At 49.2% G+C, this 27239-nt stretch overlaps 1 protein-coding gene across 2 annotated transcripts in view; it reads right to left on the bottom strand.

Annotated features, from left to right (window-relative positions):
- FANCI (FA complementation group I) overlaps nucleotides 1-27239 on the bottom strand; it is a 33614-nt gene that overhangs the window by 6200 nt on the left and 175 nt on the right. Inside the window, exons 2-32 of one of the 2 annotated variants that reach the window (XM_053912775.2) lie at nucleotides 26120-26222; nucleotides 25041-25113; nucleotides 24660-24790; nucleotides 24098-24254; nucleotides 23961-24036; nucleotides 22597-22638; nucleotides 22142-22265; nucleotides 21403-21488; nucleotides 19752-19878; nucleotides 18431-18520; nucleotides 17642-17778; nucleotides 16354-16534; nucleotides 15844-15931; nucleotides 14332-14462; nucleotides 13920-13990; nucleotides 13591-13705; nucleotides 12005-12127; nucleotides 11813-11881; nucleotides 10217-10318; nucleotides 8542-8712; nucleotides 8343-8464; nucleotides 7638-7802; nucleotides 6786-6965; nucleotides 5183-5349; nucleotides 4805-4881; nucleotides 3805-3921; nucleotides 1718-1769; nucleotides 964-1091; nucleotides 804-872; nucleotides 534-627; nucleotides 127-314 (exon numbers count right to left, since the gene is read on the bottom strand). In XM_053912775.2, coding sequence (XP_053768750.1) covers nucleotides 127-314; nucleotides 534-627; nucleotides 804-872; nucleotides 964-1091; nucleotides 1718-1769; nucleotides 3805-3921; nucleotides 4805-4881; nucleotides 5183-5349; nucleotides 6786-6965; nucleotides 7638-7802; nucleotides 8343-8464; nucleotides 8542-8712; nucleotides 10217-10318; nucleotides 11813-11881; nucleotides 12005-12127; nucleotides 13591-13705; nucleotides 13920-13990; nucleotides 14332-14462; nucleotides 15844-15931; nucleotides 16354-16534; nucleotides 17642-17778; nucleotides 18431-18520; nucleotides 19752-19878; nucleotides 21403-21488; nucleotides 22142-22265; nucleotides 22597-22638; nucleotides 23961-24036; nucleotides 24098-24254; nucleotides 24660-24790; nucleotides 25041-25113; nucleotides 26120-26203 — 3537 coding nt within the window. In that variant the 5' untranslated portion in view covers nucleotides 26204-26222. The remainder of the gene's footprint in view (nucleotides 1-126; nucleotides 315-533; nucleotides 628-803; nucleotides 873-963; nucleotides 1092-1717; nucleotides 1770-3804; nucleotides 3922-4804; nucleotides 4882-5182; nucleotides 5350-6785; nucleotides 6966-7637; nucleotides 7803-8342; nucleotides 8465-8541; nucleotides 8713-10216; nucleotides 10319-11812; nucleotides 11882-12004; nucleotides 12128-13590; nucleotides 13706-13919; nucleotides 13991-14331; nucleotides 14463-15843; nucleotides 15932-16353; nucleotides 16535-17641; nucleotides 17779-18430; nucleotides 18521-19751; nucleotides 19879-21402; nucleotides 21489-22141; nucleotides 22266-22596; nucleotides 22639-23960; nucleotides 24037-24097; nucleotides 24255-24659; nucleotides 24791-25040; nucleotides 25114-26119; nucleotides 26223-27239) is intronic. The other variant, XM_024561781.4, reaches the window with a different exon arrangement.

Below are 27239 nucleotides of genomic sequence, written 5' to 3'. Positions count from 1 at the left end.
AGGGAAAAAAAGCCTTTAAAGGCAGGTTCAAAACTAAGCCAGGAAGTGCTGTTTCCTGGCCTGTGGAGACCAAAGCAGTGCCTGGCCCGGCCTCCGGCCCAGCTGGGCACCCCCACAAACACTCACGTATCTGACGAGGGCCGTGAGCGTGGTGTACATCTTGCAGAGGGCCTTTAACAAGGCGTCCACGCAGCTGCCCGAAGGCAGGGCGGTCTGTACCAGCTCGTGGAAGGAGGTCAGCAGAGTCCCGAGCTGCATGACAATGGCTTTCTCCATGGGCTGGTTTGGAAGGGTGGCCTGGGAAGAGGCTTCTTCTGAAGGGAAAAGAAACCGCTACATTCAAACCCAACTGGCCTTATTCTCAGTGAAAGTGAAGGAGATTTAGAAATCAACCCCACACCCAGGAAGTTAACTAGGGAGTCTGCAGGGGAGTGAGCCTAAGACCGGCCATGCAGAGTGCACGGGCCCAGTCGGGGTTCTGGGTGGCTTTGCTCTCACTGCAATTCCTGAACCCCACCCTGAGCTCATCTTACCTGATATGGTTTCTTGGCTCACTTGTCCCTTAAGCCTGGTGATTAGCCAGTCCACTTCTTCTAGAACTTTCTCAGCCTGACTCAGAACCAGCAGCTGTGAAAGAATGCCTGCCATGACTCACTAACCCAGCTGCCGGCGTCAAAGCATAACCATGGCCGCCGGCGGTGGCTCCCAGGACTCAGGGCAGATGCCAGTGTAAGGGACTCTCCCACGAAACGAAAGGGCAAGAACGCCCAGGCCACTTCTCGAGGCCCAGGATGACGACTCACACAAACGGTAGGGGCTGCTGTTCTCAAATTCACCATTGCAAAGTGGTTTGTTCTCTCCACCTCCACATCCTGGGGCGGGAAGGAGAGGCGAGCTGTGATGTGGCCTGCTCCCTGCCCCCCACCCCAGTCAGGGCGCTGCATGGAAGGCCTGCCACAGCACCTCGTCTATGTCCCCGAGGTGCCCATGGATGTCTTGGGACAAGTCACGCAGCAGGGAGACAGGGCTCTTGTGCGAAGCATGCAGGCTGAAGAGCAGAGTCATCAGGCCCCTGCAGAACCAGGCGTCCTCTAGGGCGGGAAGGAGAGAACCTGGAGGCGGGCTGTAGCACGGTCAGTGCTTCGGGGGTGGTGACGCCCGGCAGAGCCTGCAGCTCGTCAGGCCAGGCACAGCACTCCAGCGCTGCTCACACCCCACAGGCAGCTCGCCTACTGACTCGAACTTCCCTCCACGGCCCAGAGGAGGGAGATGTTCCCCGTTACTAGGCAGCCCTGACTGACCACTGTGGAACCAGCAGCCCAAAACCTCCCTGCCTTACTGCCACACTGAGAAAACGGCTCCCCTGACCTCTGACCTCACATCTAGCTTTGTGTGGTTTGGACCACAACCCCCTGTGCACCCACTGCTGATGACTACTGGGCTTGTCTGCACACTGAGGTGGTGCTGCAGCGGGAACGGCTGGCCACGGGCACACTCCCGAGTGTGGCGGTTAGTGGCAGGCGGTATCCCCGAGTGACACTCCAGCTCTCAACCCCGCCAGCTATGAGCAATGCTCTAGCTGCCCCACACTGTCCCCGCTCTTGGCGTTAGTGCTGTGTGGCAGTCTCATTCTGGCTACTCTGCTGAATGAGTGCATGCTGTTTGGTGATGATGACTTTAAGTAAAGCCAGAAAGGGAAACATGGTAGGAGACTCACCCTGGCTGTTTTCCTTGCAAATCTTGGACGTCCAGGATAACATCTGCACAAACTGGAGACCATTTGGATGTTAACAAAACCTGCCCAGAGGCAGGCCCTGAACAGCCCTGGACCCTTCCAATGCCAACCATCTCCAACACGCGTGCCTGGCTCCAACACGCACGTGCTGGGGACAGCACTCAGCCTGCAGGCACGAGTGTCACCTGCGCTCTCCTTGCACTGCAGTGTGTCATGCGGCCCGCAGGCCTGCACCCTCAGGAAGGGCCCAACCTCCGTGGTCAGGCCCGCGCTCACCCCCGCGCTTCTCCCGCTCCTCCAACCACGTCTGGAGCTGGATCTCGGGCTGTAGTTCCTTAGTTCCTTCCCATTCCCCCCTGCCCCCCCGCCAGGTTTGAGGGCATCTTTAAGGGTATTAGGTCAGTGGAGAGAAGTTCCTGGCTGTAGAGATAGTAGAATTGGCGTTCAGGAGCCTAGAGGCTAGAGGCAGTTAGGAGGGAGTGGGAGGAAAAAAAGAAAAAGAAGCAAAAACCCAGTTTTCTTGGGTAGAGGAGGAGCCCGCGTGGCCCCGGAGCTGTCTGCTCCAGCAGCACCTTCTGCAGGCCTTCAGCCCCACAGGCCCTGAGATGCGGGTACCCTGCAGTGCAGACAGCTGCAAGGATTCACTTTTAGGCTCTCCGGGCAGTCAATCCAGAGCCTAATTCTGAGAGCTCTCTGTGAACCGATATTGAAAGGTCTACAGGCAGAGTGTGAAATGTCCCCAGGAGGAGGCAGAACACTCTTCTGTGTGAAGAAGGGTAGGGATGGGAAAAAGAATCTATATTCGTATTTGCTTCTGCAGGACTACAGAAACTCTGGAAGGATACGTCCGTCATCTTTCGAAAAGTATTTACTTATTTGGGGGACAGAAGGAGCTGAACAGGTGGGCAACAGGGATAGGATAGGAAGGAGACCATGTACTATAAATACTTTTATAATCTCTGTTTTTTAAATCCTAGGACTTCATGACCTGTTCAAAATTGTATCTAAAAAAGACAGACTACCTGAAATGACTGGGGCTGGGGAGTGATGAACTTTAAAATAACTTTTCCTGTATATATTAGCCTTTGCAAATCCATTAATTTTCAACCTCAAACGCCCCCTGCCTAATTCTCCATCACTGCATTTCTTTCCCAGTCCTCTGTGCTCTGCAGCAAGAGCAGGGTGACAGAACGGAGCTGAGAGGAAAGCGGGGATGAGCTCTCCGGCTCCAGGATGAAGCACGCAGCCAGCAAGACGCTTCCCTGGGCTGCCTGAACTGAGGCAGGACAATCAGGCCCGCTCTGCAGCTCCCACACCCCCGACACCCCGGCTTCCGTCTCTTAAAGACCTGCCCTCCTGAAGCAGGGGCCCATCTGGCGCCCACACCCAGGGCTCCAGGGTGTCTCCCTCACAGGTCAGGAAGTGACGTGGGAGAAGCACGGACCCCAGGCACTCAAGGATTTTCTGTCATGCTGTTGGGAAATCACAGCCAGGTGCAGCAGAGCCACAGAACGCGGCCCTCCTCCTCCTCTTGTGTGTGTGAGTGCTCTCGTGCACCCCACACCCACACAACACATCTCGGCAGGGCTGCTCTGCTTTGGGGTCATCGCCACACTCCCTGACTTAATGAGCCTGTTGAATTTGTCCCAAAACCAGCACCGGCTAACCTTGCTGAGAAAGGCAACTGCTGAAAGTCAGCTACTTTCTCAGTAATTAACATATTTTCAACTTAAAAAAGAGGAAACACCGAGGCTGAGTGAAAACACAGGTTGAGAAGGGTGAAGAGCCGAATTGAAGATTTTTTGCTACACAGCTTCCTGTGGGCCCTGGACAGCAGCCGAATAGCAGCCGCACCCTTGCCCTGTCGGCTGCGTGTACTTCCGTCACGGCAGACACGCCCTGCAGGAAAGGGTACACCTCCCAGACCTTACGTTAACTCAGGAGCGTGGTTAAAAATGACAGTTAAAATAGGCTAGACTTCAGAAGGATATTCAGACACGTTCTTTCCAGATACGGTACCCCTCGCCCTCGAAGGGGGTGGCGCGGGCCCCAATGCATGGTGCGCGCACCTGAGGGGAGGTGGGCTCCAGCAGCCTGGACAGGCTGGAGAGCACGCTGACGAGGAGGAAGGCTTCTCTGCTGTTGAAGTTTTCCTCTTGGCTGCTGAGTAAATTCAACAAGGACCTCTGAGGAAGGAAAGCACACAGAGATATGTTAGCGCCAAGCTCGCACCAGGGAGAAGAAACATCTAGCCAGGGATTCCTAAGGCTGGGACAAAAAGCATTCAAAACTACCAAAATTCCAAGAAGACAAGATCTGAAAATAAACTCCATCAACAGCTAGTTTCCTGCCCTGTTTTTGACCATCAATGTGAGTGTTTCCTTAAAAACTACGGATGGACTCCTCCACCCCCGACCACATAAATCAGGAATGACTGCGCACCCAGTTCTGGGTGGTTCACAGCTCCCCAAAGCCCATCCACTGACCCGGGACTTAGAAGCACCCCCACCCGGGCACTCCCTTCTCCCCTCCCTGTTCGCCTCCCCCACTCTTCCTCTCTCACCGCCCGAAATATTCTGCACCCAGTGCATCTCTTCCCTACCACCACGGGAGCGCTACCAGGGTGGGGTTTTTGCGTCTCTCCCTCCGAGGTATAATCCCCGGCACCTGAACAGTCCAGTCCCTGGGGCACCACAGGAACTTTAAAAAGACCCTGGTATTGTGGCCACTCCTCTAATGGTTAGAAACTAACAGGCTTCACTGTCCAGTCCTTATGCAAATCTGACAAACCCCACCCCTTCACCGGCTCCGGCTGTCTCTGCGAGCCCCAACAGTGATCCTCTGAGGCACTGACTGCAGCAGGGTGGGCCCGCTTGACACCCACCGGCCCAGCCTCCTCCTAAACGCGGAACCTTCCATTGTAAGACCTATGGCCTCGTGCTTGGATGATGACTCAGAGAGAACTCTTGTCCTACTAGTTCACTGTTGGCTGCTCTCACCAGCTGGTCCCGTGGACAGTCCCTCTGCCAGGCCCGTGGGCCAGGCCAGCAGCTGCCCAAGGCCGCTCACCTGGAACTGCCGGATCTGGAACGCTGCTCGCTGGGTGACGCTGACCTTCGCCTCCTCTCCCTCGTTATCCGGGACTTCTAGGGAGGGAAAAAAACTTATTTTCTCTGCAACATACTTCTTATGCTTTTTCAGCACTTTAATAGCTAAAATTTTAGAAAGCCTAAAGTCCTGAAACAGATTTAAATGTGTTCAGGAGAGAAATTCTGCAATTTCTTCATTTTCACCGTGTTCCATTTTCCAGTCCCTATTAGTGGTTAGGTGGGGTCCAGTGAGTGCGGACTCTGAACCCACGGCCACCCGCCAGCAACACACGGCCTCCGATAGGTCGGTAAGTGGAACCAAAAGGTCTGGTTAAGAAGGAGAGACTGAGAGGCCCACCCAGCGCGCCGAGGAACTGGGGCACCCGGGGCTGGAGGAACTGCTGCACGGCGCTCAGGATCCTCTGCAGACCCTCCAGGCACAGCAGCGAGATGCTCTTCCCTTTCTCCTTCCGCCCCGACTCTTCCACGGAGGTTGGGATGGACGTGTACCTCCAGAGCAAGACCCTGGACAGGGCAAAGGGGGTTTCATTGTTAAATCAGCCTCCCTGAGGTGCAACTTCTGTACAGTAAAATCCACACCGCGTAGATGGATGTACAGCTGCAGGAAATTTAACGAGCTTACAAAGTGTGCAGTCATCCCACACTCAAGATACTGCCATCACCCTGAAAGCTCCCCTACACTCCTCTGTGGTCAGCTCTCTCCCCCTGGTTTCCCAAGCGACCACGGTTTCACCCCTGACAAAGCATCACGTGAAATGGCACCATTTGGAGTGCGCAGCCTTGAACCAGGCTTTGCTGCTTAATGTACGCTTCCGAGATTTGCCTGCGCTGCTGCTCATCCCATGTCACCCAGCGGCACCCCCAGCTGCCTGTCCTCCCACCAGGGTGTCCACCCGCCTGCTGGTGGACATGTGGGCTGCTCCTGTGTTTTGCCACTGCAGGTAGAGCTGCTGCAGGCAAGCCCCCAACACGGATCGGCCACTCTCATTTCCTCCGGGTGAACGCGGAGGAGCGCACGCGTAGGTCACGTGGCAGGGCTGCCCCACTTCTCAGGAAGCTGCCCTGCTGTCTTCCGGAGTGGCTGTGCCATCCCAGTCCCGGCAACAGTGCTAACGATCCAATCCCCCCCCACCCAGGACAGCTCGTGTGTCTGGTTGGCCTCCTTACTTCCAGGCATTCTGACAGACACTCAGTAACTTTCTCACTGGGCTTTAATCTGCATTTCCGTACTGGAGGATTATATGCGTCCTATTCTGTCCTTCTGTGACTGCCATCTATACGCCTTCCTTGGTAAAGTGTTCAACATTTTACCCATTTTTAATTTGGCTTTTATTTTTGTTTTCAAATTAACAAGTTTGAGAGTTCTTCTGTGCTCTGCTTGCCACCCCTTCACCAGAGGTGATCTACAAATACTTTCTCCTAATCTGGGGCTTGTCTTGTAATTTCCCTGAGTGTTTTTCAAAGAGCAGAGTTAATTAAAAAAAAAAAAATTGTGCTCCTGGTGTTACACCTAAGAAATCTTCACCTAAAACAAGATCAAAAGGATTTTTCTCTGCTTTACATTTATGTCTCTGATCCATTTCAAGTTAATCTTTTGCACATGACTGGAGGAATGGATAAAAGCTTGGGGGGGGGTTTTGCATATGGTTACCCACTTGTTCCAAAATCGTTTGCAGAGAAGACCTTTCTTTCTCCATTAAATCACCTGGGCACCCGTGTCAGATCAGGTAACCGTACCTGTGTTACTTCTGAGCTGTCTGTCCTGCCGCACTGACCCTGCCAACCCCACCATGAACACAGGGATCTCATGCGTAAGACCGAGACTGGGAGCGTGAGCCCTCTGTGCTCTGACCTCAGACTCGGCCCGTCACCCTGAGCACTCCTCCTCCTGTGGAGCCCAGAGCCCAAGGGGCAGGCTCTGGAGGCTGAGCGCGCCTTACCGAGTTATGTTGCAGAGGTTCTGAAAGACCTTGTCTGTGTTCTGGCCGTCGGGGCCACTCACGTGCCCTGTCTCCTTGAACTGCTGTGCCTTGCACAGGGCCACGCCGACCGCATAGCGCATGAACTCGTTGCTAGACCTGAGCACAGACAGGCTCTCCTCATGGCTTTGGGCACTGTCCCTAGGGAGAGGGAGGGAGAGGGGGAGAGAGAGAAGTTCCCCGACTGCTCCCGGGACCTGGAACTAGCTCTCTAGCAACTGCTCAGAGCCACAGCGTCCAGCAGCCTCCGTAGGCTGGACCCCAGGCCTGGGCCAGTGCCACAGCCGCCTAAATTAACTTCCCAGACTGCCTCCCCTGTGTGTGTGTGTGGGGGGGTGACTTCTACCCCCACCACCAGGCAACTCTCAAAGACACCAGCAGGCTGTCCAAGTGGTCAGCTCCCTCCTGATACTGCGTATCCGCAGAGAGCAAAGATCCCACAGGTTCAGGGTCAGTCCCACCAGACTCCCCCCGTCCTCCACTTCAGGCACCAGCCACAAGGCCAGGCAGCACCTCAGTTCTGTCCCAGAGGTTCTGGAAGCCCGCCCAGCTGCAGACAGGAAGTTCCAATGACGCCCAACTCAGAAGGCTAATGGTAAGTCCAGGTTGTTGTCTGTACTTCTAACCGACTGGCTGTAAATCAAAGGTTCCCATAACCCCTTCCTTGGGCTCGATTTCATTGCTAGAGTGGCCCCCACAAAACTCAGAAACACGTATGTACAGCAAGAATTATGAGCCCCAACCCGGTAATAATGCCCACCCAGGTCTGCTGGTGTGCCTTCACTGTGCCTTTCAGCGCTGTTAGGGCCTTACCTAAAGAGAGCGGTGAGCAGATCAGACACAAACTTCAGGGACAAAAAACTATCATTGGTTTTGCTGGCTGTTTTGGTTTTGCCTTTCCCAGCTTTTTCATTAAGGATGTCAGAGAGTTTCTTGTAACACATAAATAAGCTCAGAATGTCCTCGAACTTGTTCTTACTGTGTAAAGGGGAAAAGAGACCACCAAGGACAAGCATCAGAATGTTGTGGCTCCCTGTCACATATAGTCACAAGGAAGTCACACTGCTTCTACAGTTCAGGCACAACATCATCAATGAATGGACCTTCCCTATGGACACAGGACTCCCAGCCGTACCGCCACATCTGGGTTATTTTTCCCTGCCTTCTCCGGACCAGCAAATACAGAGCGTAAAGCCCAATACTGGCACCAATCAAAATGCCCCTCTGACAATACGGAGCTCTCGAGTCCGGGTTTGGGGAAGTCTGAATGAACGAAAGCCTGCTGGAGGCCTGGCGGTCACCAGCCTGTGTGGCGTAGACAGGCCTGGGTGTTCTCTGGCAGAAAGAACAGTGTCTGCTCTTAGGCTAGATGTCGATTCAAGAGACAGGGCCATGGTGTGTAATCTGTTTGCTACCTGGCATATCGTTAGAGCTACAAAGGAAAAAACAGAACAAACCCCCAGTTAGTCAGATGGAGTACTGGGGAAACTGCAGTTAAGAGTCAGCACAATTCCTTACCTGAAATTACCGATGGAGAAGTTATACTCTATCAGAACCTCACAAATTCCCATCACAAGAGAAGCACAGATGTTATTCTTGATACCGACACCAGTGCTCTGAGAAAAATCTGCTGATTTATCCTAAAAGACACAACAAGAAAAGCTAGTGAGCTACGCAAAGCCTCCATCATGCAGCAGACCTGAGACATAGCAATTACCAGTTCAAAGTCCTCTAGTTCGCTCTTAATCATCCTGTTAGTGATGGACTCCAGCGTGTCATCCAGCTCATGGTAGAATCCTTCCTCCTCCTCCTCCTCTTCCTGCTGTAGGGGCATCACTCTACTCTTATACCAGGCCAAGCAGTGCTGAATACAGCACAGCAGATGGTCCTGCGGGAGAAAATAATAATTAAACATTCGTGAGTGTTCGAGGCTAACTGATGAAGCTGACGCTGATCAGTCAGTATTTCTTATCTGCAAGTAAGGTATTCATTAGCACCACAAAACAACTCAATACAAATTAACAAAACTGGAAAAAACCCGAACATACAGAGGCATGGTTTCTGGCCTCTCCCAAAGGAACTGGCTTCATAAGCAGCTGATACCCCCCAGACGGCAGCACCCGACCTGCTACCTCCAACCCAGTGCAGACACCAGGGGGCCGGGCTGCGCAGCCGGACCCTCTCTGGCTGCTCTGGTCCCAGAGGCCGTTCTAAAGGTGGGGGTTTGTGCTGAAGGAACCTCTGGGAGATACCACAGCATCTCCTGGCAGAGAAGGTGTGGGGAACGGTTCCAAGCGTGGGAAATGTGGCTCAGCCCCCACTCGGAAAAGCCAGTGGGGAGCGAGGTTGGCGGGCAGGACCCACGTCCATGGATAAGTTCTCCAGTGGGAAATCAGGCCTGCATTGTACTTAGATTGCTATGAGACTTGCTTTTGCTAAAAAACTCCCTCATCCTGAGGCAAGCAAATGTTTACTGAGTATTTTTATCTTCACAGAATCTAGGCTAGACCCTCCAGGTATGGAACATAGCCATTTCGACCATTTCTCCTTTTACATTGCAAATATCCTCCTTTGATGTATTCAGTGACATCCTCTCTTTTGTCAGCAAAAGATAACCACCCAAAACAAACCTATGAATAATAAATGAGGACCATCTTTAATGTAAGGGGCCTAGAAAAACAATAAAGCCTGTCCAGGTGGGGGTCAAGGAGTCTCTCTCTAACTTGGAGAGCAGCCACGCAGCCCCTTTTCCTCCACAGGACTTCTGTAGTCCCTGTGTATGTGTGTTTGAATACTGAAACCTCAACAGCAGATCTTGCTGGCCGAGATCTGCATCAAGAAGGTGCAAGTATGAAGGCAGAACAAGATGACTCTGTGACCGTGAGTTCTAAATCATGGGGCAGGGGGAAGAGTTTCAATTTTATCTTCTCTTCCCGTCCTTCTGAGGCTACAGAGCAAGAACAGAAAACCAGCCTGCCCTGGTTCCGCTGAAGGGTCGACGGAGTGCCAGCTCCAGCTCAGCCTCAATCATAGGCGCCCTCCAGAAAAACGAAGCTGGTCCCTGGCTCATCTGCTCCTCGGTGACCCCCACCCCCTTTCTAAAGTATATTTATTGAACACTCTAATCAAAGAGCCATACATGGGAGACAAATTGCTCCTGGTGAGGGAGGGGGGGTGCCCTACAATGGAATGCTGACAGAGACCTTGCACCAGCAGACACACCATGGTGGGGGCTCAGAGAAGCAAAGCTGGGAAGACGTCAGAGTGAGAGGTCACCGGGAGCAGCAGAAAGTGTTTCACAGGGAAAAGCACCTCTTTCTGCAGAACAACCCTATCAACTGGGCTGATACTTAACAGTAAGAATAACGGTTTCGGGAGCAATGAAGTCTCACCAGTGGCTCCTGCAGGCAGATCTGATCTCCTTGGGTCAGAATACAGGCTTCCAACTTCAGAGGTGGCAGCACGTCAACTTGTGGCTCATAGAACTGTTTCAACTGGAGATGGGGAGGGAGAAAGACACCACGGCTCACAACTGCCTGTCACTTCTGTAACTGGTCAAGCTTGTGGCACGTTTCATGTGTAACCCCTTCTAGGACATACTTTCAAATGTCCAAAGAATGCAGGAAAATTTCTACTGCTCCAGCGCACCCACACCCTTCGCTCTTGCTTTGGGCGTTGTGCTAATCGAGATCTTTCCTGTTCCTCTTCCACTACCCCACCTATGAAACACCCTGCGTTCCAACCAGTTCCTACAAGTGCAGGGCTGCCAGCATTTCCACTACAGCCTGATCATCAGAGTACAGGCTCCCGAGTAAGAACGGCTGAGCCCCAGACCCCGGTTCCCCGACGTGTGGATGACTTCCGGAAGACTAGGCCTTGGTTCCTGTCTGTGACGCAAGGGCATTACTAACAGAAATGTGCGAGGCTGCTGAAGGGTTACCCATGTCAACGTGTGCCAAGTGCTTCACACTGCTCGGCAGACAACAGCGCTCAAGAAAAGTGTCAGATGTCACTGCTCTCCTTGCTTCTGGAGTCCGCACAATGTCATGGGCCCGCGCACTGACTGCAGTTGGGCTGCACGGCTCTGGGCCTTCAACTGCACCCTTCCACTGTCGTTAGTGTGTGCGTGTAGACGGGCTGGTCGTTCAGGTGAAAGACACCACGCAGTGAACAGCTTATGTAGGTCCTTGAAAAGGTTTTTGAGGACAAGACTACATATCATGTGATTCCACTGACATGAAATGTTCACAACAGCGAATCCATAGAGACAGCAAGTAGATTCGTGGTTGCTGATGAGGGCTGGGCGGGCAGGAAAGGATGAGAGTGAGATGACAGCTGATTTCTAGGGTGATGGAATGTTCAAAATCGGGTTGTGGAAAGGTGGCATAACTCTGTGGACAGATTAAAGACCAATGAGCTGTGCGCTTTAGATGGGTGTGTTGCATGGGATGTGAATTCTATCTCAATACAGCTACCTTAAAAATTCAAATAAGTGCTTAACGAGTAAGTGATGAGGAAAGAAGGTCTTATTTACACCAGATATTCTCCAGCTGAATTCTTCCCATCCTGATGGTTCTTTGAAATACTTCATAATTTTTAACCTTTATTTAGCTGAAAAATACACAAAATAACCTAACAGACACTCATGTGTCACCTAGACTTAACACATGGCAGTGTTTTGCCCTATTTGCTACAGATCTCTCTCCAACCCTGGAACAGACGGTTCTTCAAAACCTCCCCCCACCCCCAACAGCCGACGTGGACCGCGCATGTGCACTGCTAAGGGAGGGTGCTGTTAGACAGGGCGGCATGGCCTGTGCTCGAGCGGTAACTAAAATAGGCCGTCGGGGTCCCAGCACAGACCCAGGCACGTGCGTGATGAACCAGCCACTGTTGGGGAACGACCTCATACTGTGAACGGTCTAGACCACGTCAACCGCTGCTCAGTGCCGCCGCTTGTTTTCTGTATTCATAAACCCCGGTCTCACCTGCGACAGCAGAGTCTGCATGACTGAACTGGCCAGCTGCGAGTTTCTTCGAAGGACATCATAGAACCCCTGAGAGGAATCAAACACAGAAAAATAAACCAGCGTGTGCACTATGCTTTTATGACCAGGAAAAACACGTAAGATGAAGACAACTAGTGGGAGCCCACTCTGCACCCCCACTCTGCTGCTCACCTCATACAGCATGAGTCGCACGTCCGCCTGCTGGCCCAGGCACCTTCTCAAACTGTCCATGATCTCCAGGCAGAAAGCCTCGTTGGCGGCAGAACTGTAGCGACTATGCACGTCCACGTGGACCTGAAAGAGACGTGGTTGCACCTCACCAAGGCAGCGCCCATAAGGGTGGCGAAATGGGCCTCCGGGCTCAGTCAAGGAAGCGGGAGACCCGGCTTTCCCCAGCTGCCAAAACCCAGGACGGGGGCAGACACTATAATCACCACTTGGCTAGGACAAGGGCCAGTCAACTCTGGTTTGGAATGAGAGAATTTCCAAGCATTTTAGCAACATGAACTCTTCCCCAGCCCCGAGGTTTTTCTTGGCAATGTCAGCTGCTTAGGGAGGTAGATTATTTCATGCCTCTACAGCCCAGTAATTCCTAACACACTGGATTTCGCTTAAAAGGCCTAAAAGCATTCCTTAACTGTCTTCAGTAGCTAGAAGAATCTAGCTCTTTTTGCTTCCACAAAATCCTGAAAGGGTTAGAGGTAACTAGTTTTTACCTTTGAAATGAACAAAACAATAACACCCCTTGTTTCATTTACATAATACACTCAGCAACCACTGAGAAGTAACTCCTAACCCTGACCCCAGGCATTTTAGCAAGGCCGTTAGGGCTGACTGAGGTCCGATCCCAGCTCCAGCCTTTACAGATGATGTCACCTCGGGCAAGTTACTTCCTCTCTTGGCTTCCGTTTTCTTATCGTTACAATGGAGATGACCACAGTACACGAAGGGTGCCCAGTGCTCCTGATATTTAACCTGTGCCATGTGCTACAGGCAAGAGCTCTGTACAGTTACACTAGGGCAATGAGGGTTCCCAGTGATGCTGTATGTTAATGTCTGCTGTGTGCAATAGTACAGTATGTAACTTAAGTTAGAAAGACAATTTTACTGTTCCAAATTCCACATTATCAGATCATTGTAAAAAGTTTTGTCTTCTCAGATTATGGCCCTTAATAGATGCTCATGTGCAAAGTAGAGAGACTACTAAGGACAGAGTGTTACAGTAAACGTACTTGGCCTGAGAACGACTGTGAAGACTAGGGAATGTGAGGCACTTAGCACAGTGTCTAGCATGACGAACCACAAATGCAACGTATACACGTAATTTAAAACTTACGAGTGACCACGCTCAAAAACTAACTGATGAGATTAACTCCAACATTTTATTTTACCCAACAGATCCAAAATGTTACCTCAACATGGATCCCCAATAAAAATCAGCGTCTACGTCCTTCGATTTCACGCCATGTCTGTAACATCCAGTGTGTGTTTTACACATGCGGCACAACTCCACTTGGACTGGCCACAGTTCGAGTGTCCAATTCAAAAGCCACACCGAGCTGGTGGCTACCACAGCACAGAGCCATTCGGCCAGTGGCAGATCTGCCGTCAGTGAGGGGTAACCGACACCGTCCCCGTCACCCGGTCCAACTCTGCTTCACCACTGTCTGCACAACCGCCAGAGAGAAAGAAACCCGTGCGCAGGTCACCAGCTCCTGCACCCGTGCGCACACAAGGAGCCAGGGACCGACCCTTACCTGGCTTAGGCTGACGGGCTGGCTGCACTGGGAGGATGACAAGCTGCCCAAAACTTTGAAGTTCTGCAGGAGCAGCAGGAAGCCGGCCACTGCGGATTTTCGGGCATCAAGCTGTCTGGCTCCGGAACAGACACAGAAGCCATTAACAATGTTATTTTCACAGCCATAGCTTCCTGGGTCAAAAAAACTCAGTTTTGTAGGGAAATGGACTACGTAACAACGGTGAAGCAGAGAGCTACATAAGCTGAATTCACAAGGACGTGGGTGGCAGAGGACTCTCTATACGGTGGCTGGCACTGCACCCCAGAGTCCCACGGGGCACAACATACCTGGCAAACATGGCTTTCCGAAGCACAAGTATCAGGGAGTCTCTCGTCGACATGCTCACTTTGAGAAGGGGCTGAAAGAGGAGGCAGCAGTGGGTGAAACCAGAGGAAGCCTGTCTACTAGCCTTGGCTACCCAGTCCTGCTGTCATCTGGTGCATCCAAGGCCCTCTGGGCCTGTTTTAGATACACATTCCCATGTGTGCCACACTGAGCAATAAGGACGGCAGTGTCCTTAGCAAATAGGAAACGCTAAATAGGAACTAGCCGCGCATGCCTTTATGTCTGCTGTCCTCGACACAAAATCAAGTCTCAGAATCTAGAGGAACAGGATTTCTTAGACACATTCACACAGAAACACACCCGACTTCCACTCCACTCCCTCCTCTATTCTCACAAGCTCTGCAGGAGACTCACCTGCACGGCCTTCAGCAGCCCTTGCACAGTTTGAAGGGGCAGGAAGGATAAATAGTCAAAGCTTTCTGTGACTTTAGAAGAACAGCTTTGAAGAACTAAGGGTGAATGCATGATGATATTTGAAAGCAGTTCTGAAAAACAGAATCTATAATGAGTTGCCTCAAATAACTAATTTCAAATAAAAACAAAAAATGGGGAAAGAAATGATAAAGAAGAGTTTGTGTCATTTCTCAAGTGAAATATACTGCAATGTAAACTTCTGCTAATCCTATCTATTTCTCTACGGTAACTGTAACCAGGATACGTAACTTTCTCCTGCAGCAGTACAGGACTAGAAAAATTGATCTGTCCAAAAGAAAGAAACCCAATATACTGCCAAGACAAGCGGCATACAATGTCTTTATCTTTCCGAGATAAGTGAATAAAACCTTACAAACTTTGATTATGTGCAATTAAAAGTATTATCGTCCTATAAGGAATATACAAAAGCATAAAACATGGTCTCTCTCCCTTTGAGAATTTTAATTTAGTTGGAAGGCGAGTGTATTTTTAAAAAATGAAAGAGGTAAATAACAATACCAAACACCCAATAATCCCAAACAGTTCACTGCCTAGCAAACTAGAGAAAAGGTCACACAGGAGTTCAAAGGAGGATCACCAGTGGGTGTGCTTTAGCACAGCAGAGAGGAAAGGAAGTTCAGGGAGGTTCTGCTGGATGGGCCACATGTAGCTGCTACACGTATGGGCAAAGTGGGCGTGGAGGTGCAGCCGTGGAGAGTGGATGGGGAGACATCATGGACTTGGAGCGAGGGACCAGAATAAATGACTGAAGTTAACGGTGGATCCAACTGTCCAGGGTCTTAAGTGCCATGAAAAGAGCTGACCGGTTATTACGGGAGGAAGCAGTGCCCTCGAGGGATGGAGCGACGCTCTGGGACCCTCGTCTGGTGTCAATACGCAGACTAACCGCCAAGGACAGAAGAGGAAGCTGCGGTCAGGAAGCCCTGGCAAAGGTCCAAGTGCCAGGCTGTGAGGCGGGGACTAGGCAGTGGGTGTGTGTGAAGGGATAAGAAAGGAGGAAAAAGGAACAATGTGAGGGAAGGAATGGGAGAATGGAGATACCAACTGTATTTGAGGAGATAAAAGGAATTCCGGCCTCTGGGACTTGGAGAGCCAGGCTTCGGCCAGTAGAAATAGTGACAAATAATGACGGTAAAAAGGGGAACTTGTTTGAAGGAAACTGTTCTGCATCTGAGATACAAGGGAGGGCAAAACCGAATGGGAGCACTGGCAGGAACGAAAGCCATGAACTGCGGGAGCAGGGCCCTGACTGAACCATCAGGTATCGCGTGCTTCAAACACCCTTGCCGCACGTCAGTGTGCCGCGGGCCACCGGCTGGAAATCGCTGCACTGAACCCCTGTAGTTAGGGTTGTTTTCCCCGAGGGAAACATTGTAGCACTTAAATGAAAACGTTCCTGAGAACGTTAACCACCCTTTCCAAGTTTAATACCTAAGAAATGGCTGATGGGAGAGGACGCTCTGGTAACAACCCTGTTGAGGACTTGCTCCAGAATTTCTTGTCTGATCATCTCATGGATCTGAAAAGAACAGAAGAACCCACAGAATATTCCTCGGTGACTTTCGGCTTATAGTGCATTAGTGCATGATTGGCAGGATGAAGAGCGGTTTGAATACACACGAAGCTTGAGATACAAGGAGAAGCCCCTGGAAAGCCAGGAGCACTCAACTCCACCCTCAGCCTGCGCTCTGCTCAGGCATTAGCAGGACAAACCACCCTGTTTATGAACCTACAAGAGAGATCCCACAAAGGAACTGCTGCGTACAAATAAGAGATAAGACAGTGCTCCACTGCACCAGAACTGCGGGGCTTCACTTACTACCCCGCTCTCTGTTCCCAGGACTCGAATGTCTGTGCCCCCCAACTTCCAGACAATTATCATGCCCCATGTATGATATGATTTAATGAAATTAGGAAGTGGTGGCCAAACTAGTATCTCACCTTAAAAGTTTCCAGCAGGATATTAGCTCCCAGCTGGCATGCATGCTGGTTTGGTGTTCTAGAAAGACCTGAGCTGGATTCAATAGCTCTTCCATCTGCAATCTTCTTGGGCCCACAGGAATCCATTAGGATGAAGCCAAATTCAACCAGGCCCTGAGTCACATGATCCCAACTATGAACACTGGAAGAAAACGAAGCTGGGTTAGAAAGAAAAGCTTAGTAAAATACCTTACACTGTCTTCATTGTCACGCTACACACTTCCCAAACTTGACCTGGACACCCGACACTCTTCACGTGAGCCTGTTCTGTCTGTACATCCTTATGGCACCCGGCATCCTTCTCTACCTTCTTCCCCAAGATCCACCAGCTCCCCAGTTTATGCCGAGAAGTGAGCGACACAGGCCGGCCCGGAGCCAGGATGTGCGAGCAGAGGATCCCGGGCGGAGGCTGAGCAGCACTCGGAGAGGACGTCGACAGGTTGGAGGTGGAAGGCCCCACCGGCTAGGAGGCAAGCCCTCAGCACACCCGCGCTGCGCTCACGTCAGGGACAGACCATTAGGTAGAGACAGCACTCTAACAGGAACCACCAGGGAACAGTAAGGAGACAACCAGTCACCACCGATACCAAACCAAACCAAACCAAAAACCCCGCCTTGGAAGAGAAGCACTGAACTCAACGAAGAGAATTACTATCTAAAGGAACAGGTTAACGGAACACACAGGAGATTTTAAAAGTGTAATGAATATCCTTGAAGAAGTAAGAATATCGTACAGCATGGAACATGAAAGGTTGTTACAACACCTAATGTAAATCCTGAGATTAAAATAACCATCAGTAAGCTTACCAGTCTTTTCAACTTAGTTTAAAATGGTTTTGCCTAAAACTGCTAATTCAATTCCATCCATTAGCCCCAAACTTCAACAAAGCAAATAAACCGGCCATGCTTTACTCCCCTACAGCGCAGAGCTGCAGCGCCATGAAAGGAGTGAAGGCACGATTTCACAGTCATACGCTTGCTACCAAGGTGGCCAAGACATCAGGCCTCGGGGCGCAAGGACATTTCCATCAGGACAAGCCTGCTTGACCGTTGTGAGGGACTAAACCTTGACACGTGACGTCAGCAACTGTGGTCAGCTGTTTTCTCTGATGGGCCGCAGATGTGGCACCAGACTTTTTCTTTTCAGTTTTTTTATTGTATTTTTTTTTTACATTACTTTTTGCAACACGCTGCACATTCTAACACTGCATCCCTCAGGAACCTACTGGGGTATGGTTCACAAACTCACCTATTCTTTACCACGTCCAAGATCATGGCTGAAACACAAGGTCGATGAGGGACTAGATTCTGAAGAAATTTTGAGCCTTGGAGAAGCTGAAGATCCTTAAAGCTTTTAAACACCAAAGCCTTTAAAAGGTCAAACACCTAATATAACGAAAGAAATAGAAAAGTGAAGCAGAAAGTGATATCCCATGCCGCAGAACCTTACTCCTGAACCCCTTCCTGCCAGCTGCCGTACACACAGCCCCGTGACAACTGTCTCACTAGAGGAGAGTGACACTAACACTGTGACCCTTCCGTGGGGACTGGAGAGTTGAGGACAGGCCTTCCTTAAGAAAGAAAAAGGGCTAAAATCAACACTGATATTACCCACAAGTAGGACACATGCGAGAGAAAAGGGCAAAGGATTTTATCTTGTCATCCTTGCCACTAACCTAGTGACATTAATTTCAACTGAAACATGGACAATTTCTTGGAAAGCTACAACACAATAACACTGTTGGTAAAGTTCCCATTCTTGCAACTTGCACTGTGTGATGTCTCCACTCCTATCCCCACGTCACCCCCTGGCTTACCCAACAACAGGAAATGGAGGGATGAGCCAGGTACCAAGTACCTGAAGCCGCCTCCAAGCAGCCCCAGTCAGCAGTGTGGGCCTGCGTGTCTCAGAGGAACGTGCTGCTGGCGGGGCTGGGGTCGGATGGTTTAGGGAAGGGTAACACAGAAGAAAACGAACAGACAGGTTCTGGCCCACCTTGTCAAGCACAGAAGGAAGCCAGCAGCCGTTAGTCAGTACCTGTTCCCGAAATCTCTGTATCCTTGCCGTGGAGAGCAGCAGGGCAGCGCTGAAGGGGCACACGACGGCACAGTCCCCCTGTTGTCCGGCCTGGAACAGACCGACGACGACAAAGCCATTGCTTACCTCTGTAAAGTGCAGCACAGCCTCTTTAACAGAAAGGTCCTCCAGTGGGTCAGAAACCTACTATGTCAGAGCTAAAACTATAAAACTTTGGGAAGAAAACGCAGCAGAAAACCTTTAAGACCTTGGATCAGGCAAAGATTTTCTCACACACAATACAAAAAGCAAACCTTATGGAAGGAAAAAAGTGGATAAATTAGACATGATCAAAATTTAAAACTTTTTGTGTTTCAAAAGACACCTCTAAGAAAATAAAAAGACAAGCTACAGACTGGACAAATATTTGGTAAGTAAGTCAAATGTATTTGTCTGGCTGCCTTCTGGCTCCAGTGGGAGGGTCGAACGGCCTGACAGAGACTGCAGTGCCCGGACCCTTCCAGAGAGCGGGCTGACCAGCTCATGAGGAAGCACCCAACCTTGCTCACAGCATGTTCTTGCCAAAAATGTCTGACTTCACTCTAAATGCAAGAAAACACGTCAGCCAATCCAAGGACGTGAGACACCAGACCACTAGGCTGGATGTCTCACAAAACTGGAAGGAGGCTGATGCTCATTCTCAGGAGAGGCAAAAGGGCTCAGGCCCCGAAATATCCTGACCTCCTCTTTGAAATGGCTCAGAGAAAGACAATGTGAGAGAGAGACGGTGACAGGAGGTAAACGTGGTGAATCCAGGTGAACAGTAGACAGATGTTCATCCTGCTAAAGTATTTTAACTTTTCTGTGGGCGAAAAATTTCCAAACATAATGTAGGAAGAAGATATATCCTTAAAAGAGTTCAGAACACTTCTTTTATCTTAGTGCTTCGCAAATATTTAATGAATGACTTAGCTTCACAAAATCCTGAAGTGTATGTACTAGAAACGGGCAATACCCCAATTCACAAACGGGGAGACAGGTCAAGGTGCAAGTTCACATGATGCAATAACGGAGGGAAGACTAAATTTTCAGTTTCCTGCTGAACAGTTCTCCTCTTTTTGAAAACTGGACCATTAACGGCACGGCTTTAAAATGGAACTTGCTTCAGAATGTGGGGATGTCATAGGTTTCCCACTTCCAAAGTCCAATGAGAGTCCCTGAAGACCCAGGGCCCCTCCACAGTATTTCCCTCTGCTCTGTCACTAACGGGCGTAAGAGACGCTTGAGTCTAAACGCCCCTGTTCCCTGGGGGTCCTGGGCCACCCCAGGAGCTTGGCCCTACCTTTAACTGTTTCAGGAGCTCCCTGCCCAGTTCGCAGTCCAGCTGGATGGCAAAGACGATGTGCAGGATAACGGTGCCTTCCACATGACGGAGCTCCCCTGACGGCATGGTGACAAGGTCCAGGAGCCTAAACACCCAACAGAAACGTGTGAGCGGGACAGCAGTGCAGACACTCACATGAGCGAGCAGGCCAGCTCAGGCCGTGCGCAGGGCCGCTGCCGCCTCACTCTCGGCTCCCTTTCACAGCAAAGTTTCCGGAAAGCACTGTCTGTGGTCATTGCCTCTGCTTCTTTGCCTCTTCCCAGTTCAATCCAACTTGGTAAGGCTTCTGTCCCCTCCCAACCCGTGCCCTCGATGCCACTATTACCGCAAGGGTTACAGCCAACTTTGTGTCGCCAAAAGCAATAGTCGAGTCCCACATTAATGCCTCAGCACACGTTGCCAGCTGGCCACTCCTTCTGTGACATCCTTTCTTCCCTTAGCTCCTGTGGTGTTGTCACTGGTCTCTTCTCATTTTATTTTTATTTTTTTGCTTGTTCATCCTCCTTTTAAATGGTGGGAGGCCTCTAAGTTCAGTCTTGGGTCTCTTCATCTTCTCATCACACCTCCTTAGATGATCCCATCTGGCCCCTTCCAATCTCTATTCCCTGTCCTGACCTCTCCCTGTAACTCAGACCGCCTGCTCGACACCTCCATACGGAAAGCCAACACACACCTCAAACCGAACATGGTCAAAACTAAGCTTATTTCCTCCTAACCCTACTTCTCTGGCAGTCTTTCCTAAGTGTACAAGATCACCTCCTAGTCAACTGCTCAGCCAAGCAACTGGAAGTCATTCTAGAGTAGCAGCAGCAGCAGCAGCAGCAGCAGCTGCAACAGGACTAATAGAGTGAGTTCTGCAGCCAAACCGCCAGGACTCAAAACCCAGTCCCGCCGCGCCATGGCTGGATGATCTTGGGAAACTCCTTAGCTGCTTGTTGCCTTGGTTTCTGCATCCAAAAAATAAAGACAAACTAAGGCTGTTGGGAGGTTTAAAGAGCATGAACAGCACTGGCACAGATAAAGCACTTACATGCCACACTGCCTCCTGCCTCTGCACTGTTCCACTGACTTAAAATGTTCTTCCTCTCGATCTGCACACTGTGGCCCCTACCACTCGGGCCGCAGCTCAAACAGCACCTTCTCAGAGAGGGCTGCCGGCCACCCAATCCAAAGGAGCGATGCTGCCGTCTGACTCATGCTGTCTGTTGCAGTTCTCCACAGAGCACTCCCCATTCCAGTGTACTTCTTGTTACTTCTTTCCCTTCTCTTCTTACTGAAATTTAAGCTCTACAAGCGCAGGGGTCTTGTCTGGCTGACTGGCTCCCCCTGCAGGCCCAGGGCCACACTGCTCCTGGCACACAGCAGACACTCAATAATAAACAGCTTCAAACTGAACAACTTCCAGGACAGTTACTGCCACTCTCCTGGGAAGGCGGAGGTGACAGAGCTGGGGAGGACGCGCTATTCTTTTCACTTTATTACGAGCAGCTGGGAGAGGACTTGTGCGTTCCGTGCCGGGAGGGGCAGGCTGAAAGGCTAGGTAAAGGTGAAGTAACTAAAATACATAATGTGATAATGTGCCAAATGATTTTATTTCTGTATTACTCACTCATCACCACTCTGCTCCTCTTTGTGCTGCTTATCTAGCTTGTTGAAGAAAGCTATGATTCCTTCCAAAACTCTCTTTCTGCTTCCCTGAAAAAATACAAAACAGGTAAGGTCTCCACAGAAAGGGCAAGATTAGCAAGTAGAACTTTTCAGCTTAAAAGCTTCTCAAGTATGAATTTAAGTAAATAAACTACAACCTGGAATCACAGTAAGAATGTACAGGACACTTTCACGTTACAATTGGTTTAAGCCCTGGCTGGTGTGGCTCAGTGGACTGAGTACTGGCCTGTGAACCAAAGGGTCGCTGGTTCGATTCCCAGTCAGGGTACATGCCTGGGTTGCGGGCCAGGTCCCCAGTAGGGGGAGCGTGAGAGGCAACTCACATTGATGTTTCTCCCCCTCTCTTTTTCTCTCCCTTCCCCTCTCTAAAAATAAATAAAATCTTAAAAAACAACTTTGGTTTAAATATATCTTCATGCCAGACTTTAAGGGGCTTATAAGCCCACCCTTTGTGAGATCTTTATTCTTTTTATTGCGCACACAACACACGTGGTAGTCAGTGCAAGATAAAATGTAGCCTTGTCTGAGGAGCACGAACTTTTTACTAGATCGAATCACCAAACATGTAATAAAAGCAAGCACACCCTAGTGTGTAAATCAAGACTACAAATAAGCTGAATGGCCGTGATTGGTCATTCCGCCAGAGTTTAAAAAACAAAACAAAGACATTTTATTTATACCTTTGAAGAGAGAATCAAAAGCTGATAAACCAAAGGCGGTATTTCTTGAAGATTCAACTTGGAGAACATCTTCAACACTTTCTGCGTCACAACTTCCGCCTCCTCTGCAGTCAGAGGCACGTCCCTGTGGGGCGAAGATTCGGAAGGCCAGCACTTAATTTTGGAGATACCAGCAAGCTGTAACTGCCCCTTTTAAATCTGCTTGAACAGAGAACCTTAAAGAAAAACAATGGCCCTACCCGAACCAAGATGTCTTGGGGAAAAAAATCACAAAATTGTACTTTAAGTGAGCAATTGAAGTGAAAGAGGGGGTGGGGGGAGGGGAACGCTGGAGCAGAAAACAGAGGAGCCAGCACCCAAACTGGGCAGAGTGGGCTGCGCCCGCCACCCCTCAGCGTCTAGCAGGGCAGCTCTCGGAGCGGGCCAGGAGGAGCAAGGGGCCCGGGACCGCTCACCTGAACATGGCCGTGAGTGGAATCACATGTTGCTGATCCCATCTGGTTAAAGATAATGACCGAGAATATTAAGTTTATCTCATTTTCACTTATTTACATATTGCTTTATAAATTAGTTATGATGAAAAAAAAATTAGGACCATTTCAAGTTTGACTCCATACCACTGGGAAACAAGAGCAGAGAGATAACATTTAAAATGATGAAGTGAATGGTTTTAACCTATCAGTCTGGCAAAAACCCAAGACTGATGATGTTCGATGCTGGTGAGGATTCAGGCACTGCATTGGGGAGTGTGTGCTGGTGTCACCCTTCTGGGAAGGCAGGCTGGCCGCACTTCCCAGCTTCACAGATGCACGTGACCACAGACCCACCCAGCCTGCTATTAGAAACACGCCCTGTGCACGTGTGAACAGGCAGTCACCCAGATACACGTATGTTCACTGCAACACTTCAGAATAGCAAAAAAGCAAATAGTACTTGTTGGGAAAAAAAAAAGTAATGTAACAATTGGATATTAGCCAGGTGACAGACGACTACAGACTATTTCACAGATGGCGCAAAGGTGTGCGCGCAGACACGGACACCAGTGTTAATGAGAAAGGCCAAGTACATCACAGTACGTGCTGAAGCTGCTCCTTTGTTAATTAAAAGGAAACGAATCAATGGGTAAGCATATGCGCGCTGCTACCTGCCTAAAGTTACTCACAACAGGTATTATGTAAGGCCCACAACAGCGTCGCCCCTGGTTCAGGTAATCTGGGTGCTCCCTCCTGGTTCCTTGTAATACACTCCGGTGTTACATTAGCGTAGTATTCTCTTTTCGTTGTGACCGTGGAGTGTAATTTTTCATCTTTGAGGTATGTCTTTACACATTTCATTTTTAATGGGTATAAATTTCACGTCTCTATTACAGCGTGCTTAAGTTGGCCACAAATTCCTGTGTTGAATATGTTCACGTATGAGAATTTTCTTTTATGTTGGACTCTTTTGTTAGGGTAATTCCCATGTTTCTGGTTTAAAGATACAAAGAACACTGGTATATTCCACTCCCTCAAACAAATATAAAAGCTGCAGCCGCAGGGTGATTTCCCAGCCTTGAGGACCTGAGGACTCAAACACCATAGAGACTAAACTGCTGTGGCAAGAAGGGCCGTCAGGAAGTCAAAATTACAAGTATCATCTTAGAACAAAGAACATAGATGATCTCTCAAAAATCCATCACAGACTAAGTGGTTTTATACAAGTGGCACCTTATAAACGGACTAAACACTTCAGTGACCTGAAGTCCTAAAGCAAGTGGGAATTCTTTCTTCTGACATGGGTGCTCCTGAGAAAGTTCCACACGTTAACAGGAAGGACTCACCTGCCGGAGCAGAGGGTGTTAATCAGCTGCGCCTTACATTCTTCCCCGCTCAGTTCCTCTAGAAATGCAAAAGACACTGAGAAAGAAATTTAATTATGAGACTAGAGAAAACACCACCAAAATGGGAAGACAGTTACCTTTTCCATAAGCCAGATTTTCCTTTTTGGTAACAAGGGCGGCAAGAACGATGGGTAGTAACTCCAAAGACTTCCCATTCACTAGGCTGCCCTTTCTGATCGCACCAACAAACTCATTAGCTAATTCAACCAGTGATGGTCCTGGAAACGTGTGGGCCTACAATTTCATGGGGATAAAGAAAATATTAAGCAGAAATATAAACGTTTGCTCTTTGCAAGAAAGAGGTTTTTTGCTGAATTACTAGAACTCGCAATGAAAGCAGAACTGGTCCTCTAAGGGATTCAGGGTATCGTTCTGCTCTGGCACAAACTTATAACTGTAAAGGATTTCAAAGGCCAGAACCCTCCCCTAGTTCCCTGTTTTCAAATATAGCAGCTCTTCAGAGAGATAGATGTCTCTGACACCAGAAGCAATGGAAGCATCTAGGTGGTGAATGGCCTCCTAAGAATTCTAATCACCCACAGGATCTGTGCTGGGTTCAGCCCATTTGGTTTCCCTTCCTCAGCAAATGACAACCCCCCGCCAAATGTACCCCAAAACCAATTTTGTTCCCCACCTCACCTCCAGCATTAACAACCCTATGATCTCAGATGCTACTTCTTTCTGCAAATCCCCAGATTCCACCAACTGGATACAACAAATGTATATCTTCAGTCTCCTGTGAGCTCCTGCTTCCTCAGAGCAGGGGGAACCTTATTGTTTCAAAGAGGGATACAGAAACGAAAAGGAAAAAGTCTTACAAGGCTGACGGATAAATAAATAGGGAAAACATCTGGCTGTGTAATATAACACAGAAACAGAATGATGGAAATTTCTGATGACTATGGTGTTTAGAACAGAACTGTTTAGGAGCTTTGGGAAGGCAATTCAGGCAGCATGCACCAAAAGTTAACAGATCAACCAACGAACCCAATGAACAGCAGCAGCCTGCACTCTGATTACCTCTGAAGAGGGCTCTCAGCAGGGCTCCAACAGCTCTGCCCTTCACCGCCTCCTTCCGGAGGAGCTTCGCCAGCTGCAATCAAAGAAGCAAAACACTGCAAGTCTCTGGCGACGATCTCTTTACCCCAGTGACCTGAATTCCCAACATGAAAAATACCCCTCGGTCAGGTTCATGCCCTTCACAGACTCCAGGGATTAGAAATAATTTATTTAGCTAGACCAGGGTAGATCTTAACATGATGCGGGGCTGTTAAAACTGAAATGTACTCATAAGACAAACAGTTATAGAACGCTTAATCAGCACTAGGTACTGAGCGACGTTCTCGGGGCTATTTATTCACTGAACAAATGTGTCGAGCACGCTCTTTTCCCTTGTTTCCAGGCACACGGGGATGAACAAGGCTGTCTGACTCAGAGAGTTTACAGTAGAGCTGGAAGTGAAACGGTGACAGAAAAAACTTCAGAACAAAATCTCTGTAAAGGAAACAAATCGAAGGCTCAGAGGGACAATAACTGAGGTGAGGGAGAGAGAATTTCAGCCACAACTGGGTTAACCTTAAGGAGGAATTCTTCTCCATGCAAGGATCTGAATGAGCTGAGATCAAGTATGATTGCCCCCTTTTATAATCACACATTTCCAGTGAAGACAGATTGGTGTTCTCTTACTAATAATTTCAAAATGTTTTACTGCTTATAAATGTATCTTCTTGAGGGAAAAATGGAAGGAAGGAAGAAGCACCAACAGGCAAATCCCATTAATGCCTCAGTGACTAAGTCTGGATATTATCTTCAAACAGGATTGTTCTAAGAACCATAAAAGCACACTAATTTGCTCACACACATACAGCTGCAGAAATACTATTCAAAGGTTATACAGTTGTATAAATGTACACAAATGTCCTTAAGGGGTCCACTTCTCGTCCTCATTTCTTTACATCTATGAACTGTTAGCACCTAAATCCTTGTCTCCCGAGGAGAGTGGGGAGTAGAGGAAGTGGTGGAATGACTGTTCTATGACCTTTGAATGTGTTGTCACGCTTGACATTTGCTTTTAGCACAAAAGGCTTCCCTGTACTCACATCATCTTCCTTCAGGGTTTGAAGGAATTCCCGCAGCCTGTCTGTTGCTTTTTCTGCTGCAAGAGACAGAATTTCCTGGTCCATTGTTACACATACCAAGGCACTGAAAGGCAAAAAGTCAAGAGCTGCTCAAACTTCCGGAAATAAGATTTTTTTTTCCTTCCATACCTATTAACTTAGTATTTCACAGATACCATAGACAACACACACAGTGGGTACTCACAGGCTAAGGACTACTATATAGTATGAACAGGTGATTCTTATCCAGATAAAGTCATCTCAAGAATTCCCTGGAACGTCCTTATTAGAAACTTTTATTCTAATCAAGTGGATTCATAATTTTTTAGCACCTACCCAGAACACTGCCTAGAACAAAGCTATCATTTAACAGTATGTAAAATACATTATTATTATATGGACAAGAATATGTACAATAAGCATAAAGCAATATTTGATAAATGAATACACAAACAGCACTGTAAATGCAAAGGCTAACAAAAAGGTATAAAAAGGTTAAAGGAATAAATGTGTTCAAATCTTCCCTGCAGAGGAAAGCTGGTACTAGAGGCTAAATTCACATAGTCAAGTTAAACACTGGTGTTCATTATACACTATTGGGAAAGACAGTATCATCAACAAAGGCACTCAGAGAAGAATATGAAAAACTTACTTGGGGAAAAAAAGACTGCGGGAGGGAGAGAGTTCAAGGAGGGGAGTGTGGAGGAGGAAGGCTAGAAAGATAGGTTGGGAATAAACTGGGAAAGATTTTAAAATACCTGGTTATGGAATTTGGATTTTATTCCGCAAATAATGGAGACTTTTTGGCTCCAACAAAAGCTTTTGGAGCCAAAGCGAACCTGACAAGCTCAAGACAGCATTTGAAGAAACTGAATCGCATCAACGTGGAAGGAGCAGAGACTAGGAGGTCATGGGGCTGTTTTGGTGGTAGCGACAGCGGCCTGAATTAGGGTTAAGGGAAATTCCTAGGGGTAGCCGCTGAACCCCGAAGGGGGAGGGGGGAGAAGACCTGAACGCGAGGGCCTAAGTGTCACACGCCCCGAGGGGAGGGAACCACGAAAGCCCAGGGACGCGGCGCACCGCGAACTTGCAGGCCACAGAA

Source organism: Desmodus rotundus, chromosome 10 (assembly GCF_022682495.2).
Source record: "Desmodus rotundus isolate HL8 chromosome 10, HLdesRot8A.1, whole genome shotgun sequence".
Classification (NCBI taxonomy): domain Eukaryota; kingdom Metazoa; phylum Chordata; class Mammalia; order Chiroptera; family Phyllostomidae; genus Desmodus; species Desmodus rotundus.
This window is presented reverse-complemented; position numbering and strand designations above follow the sequence as displayed.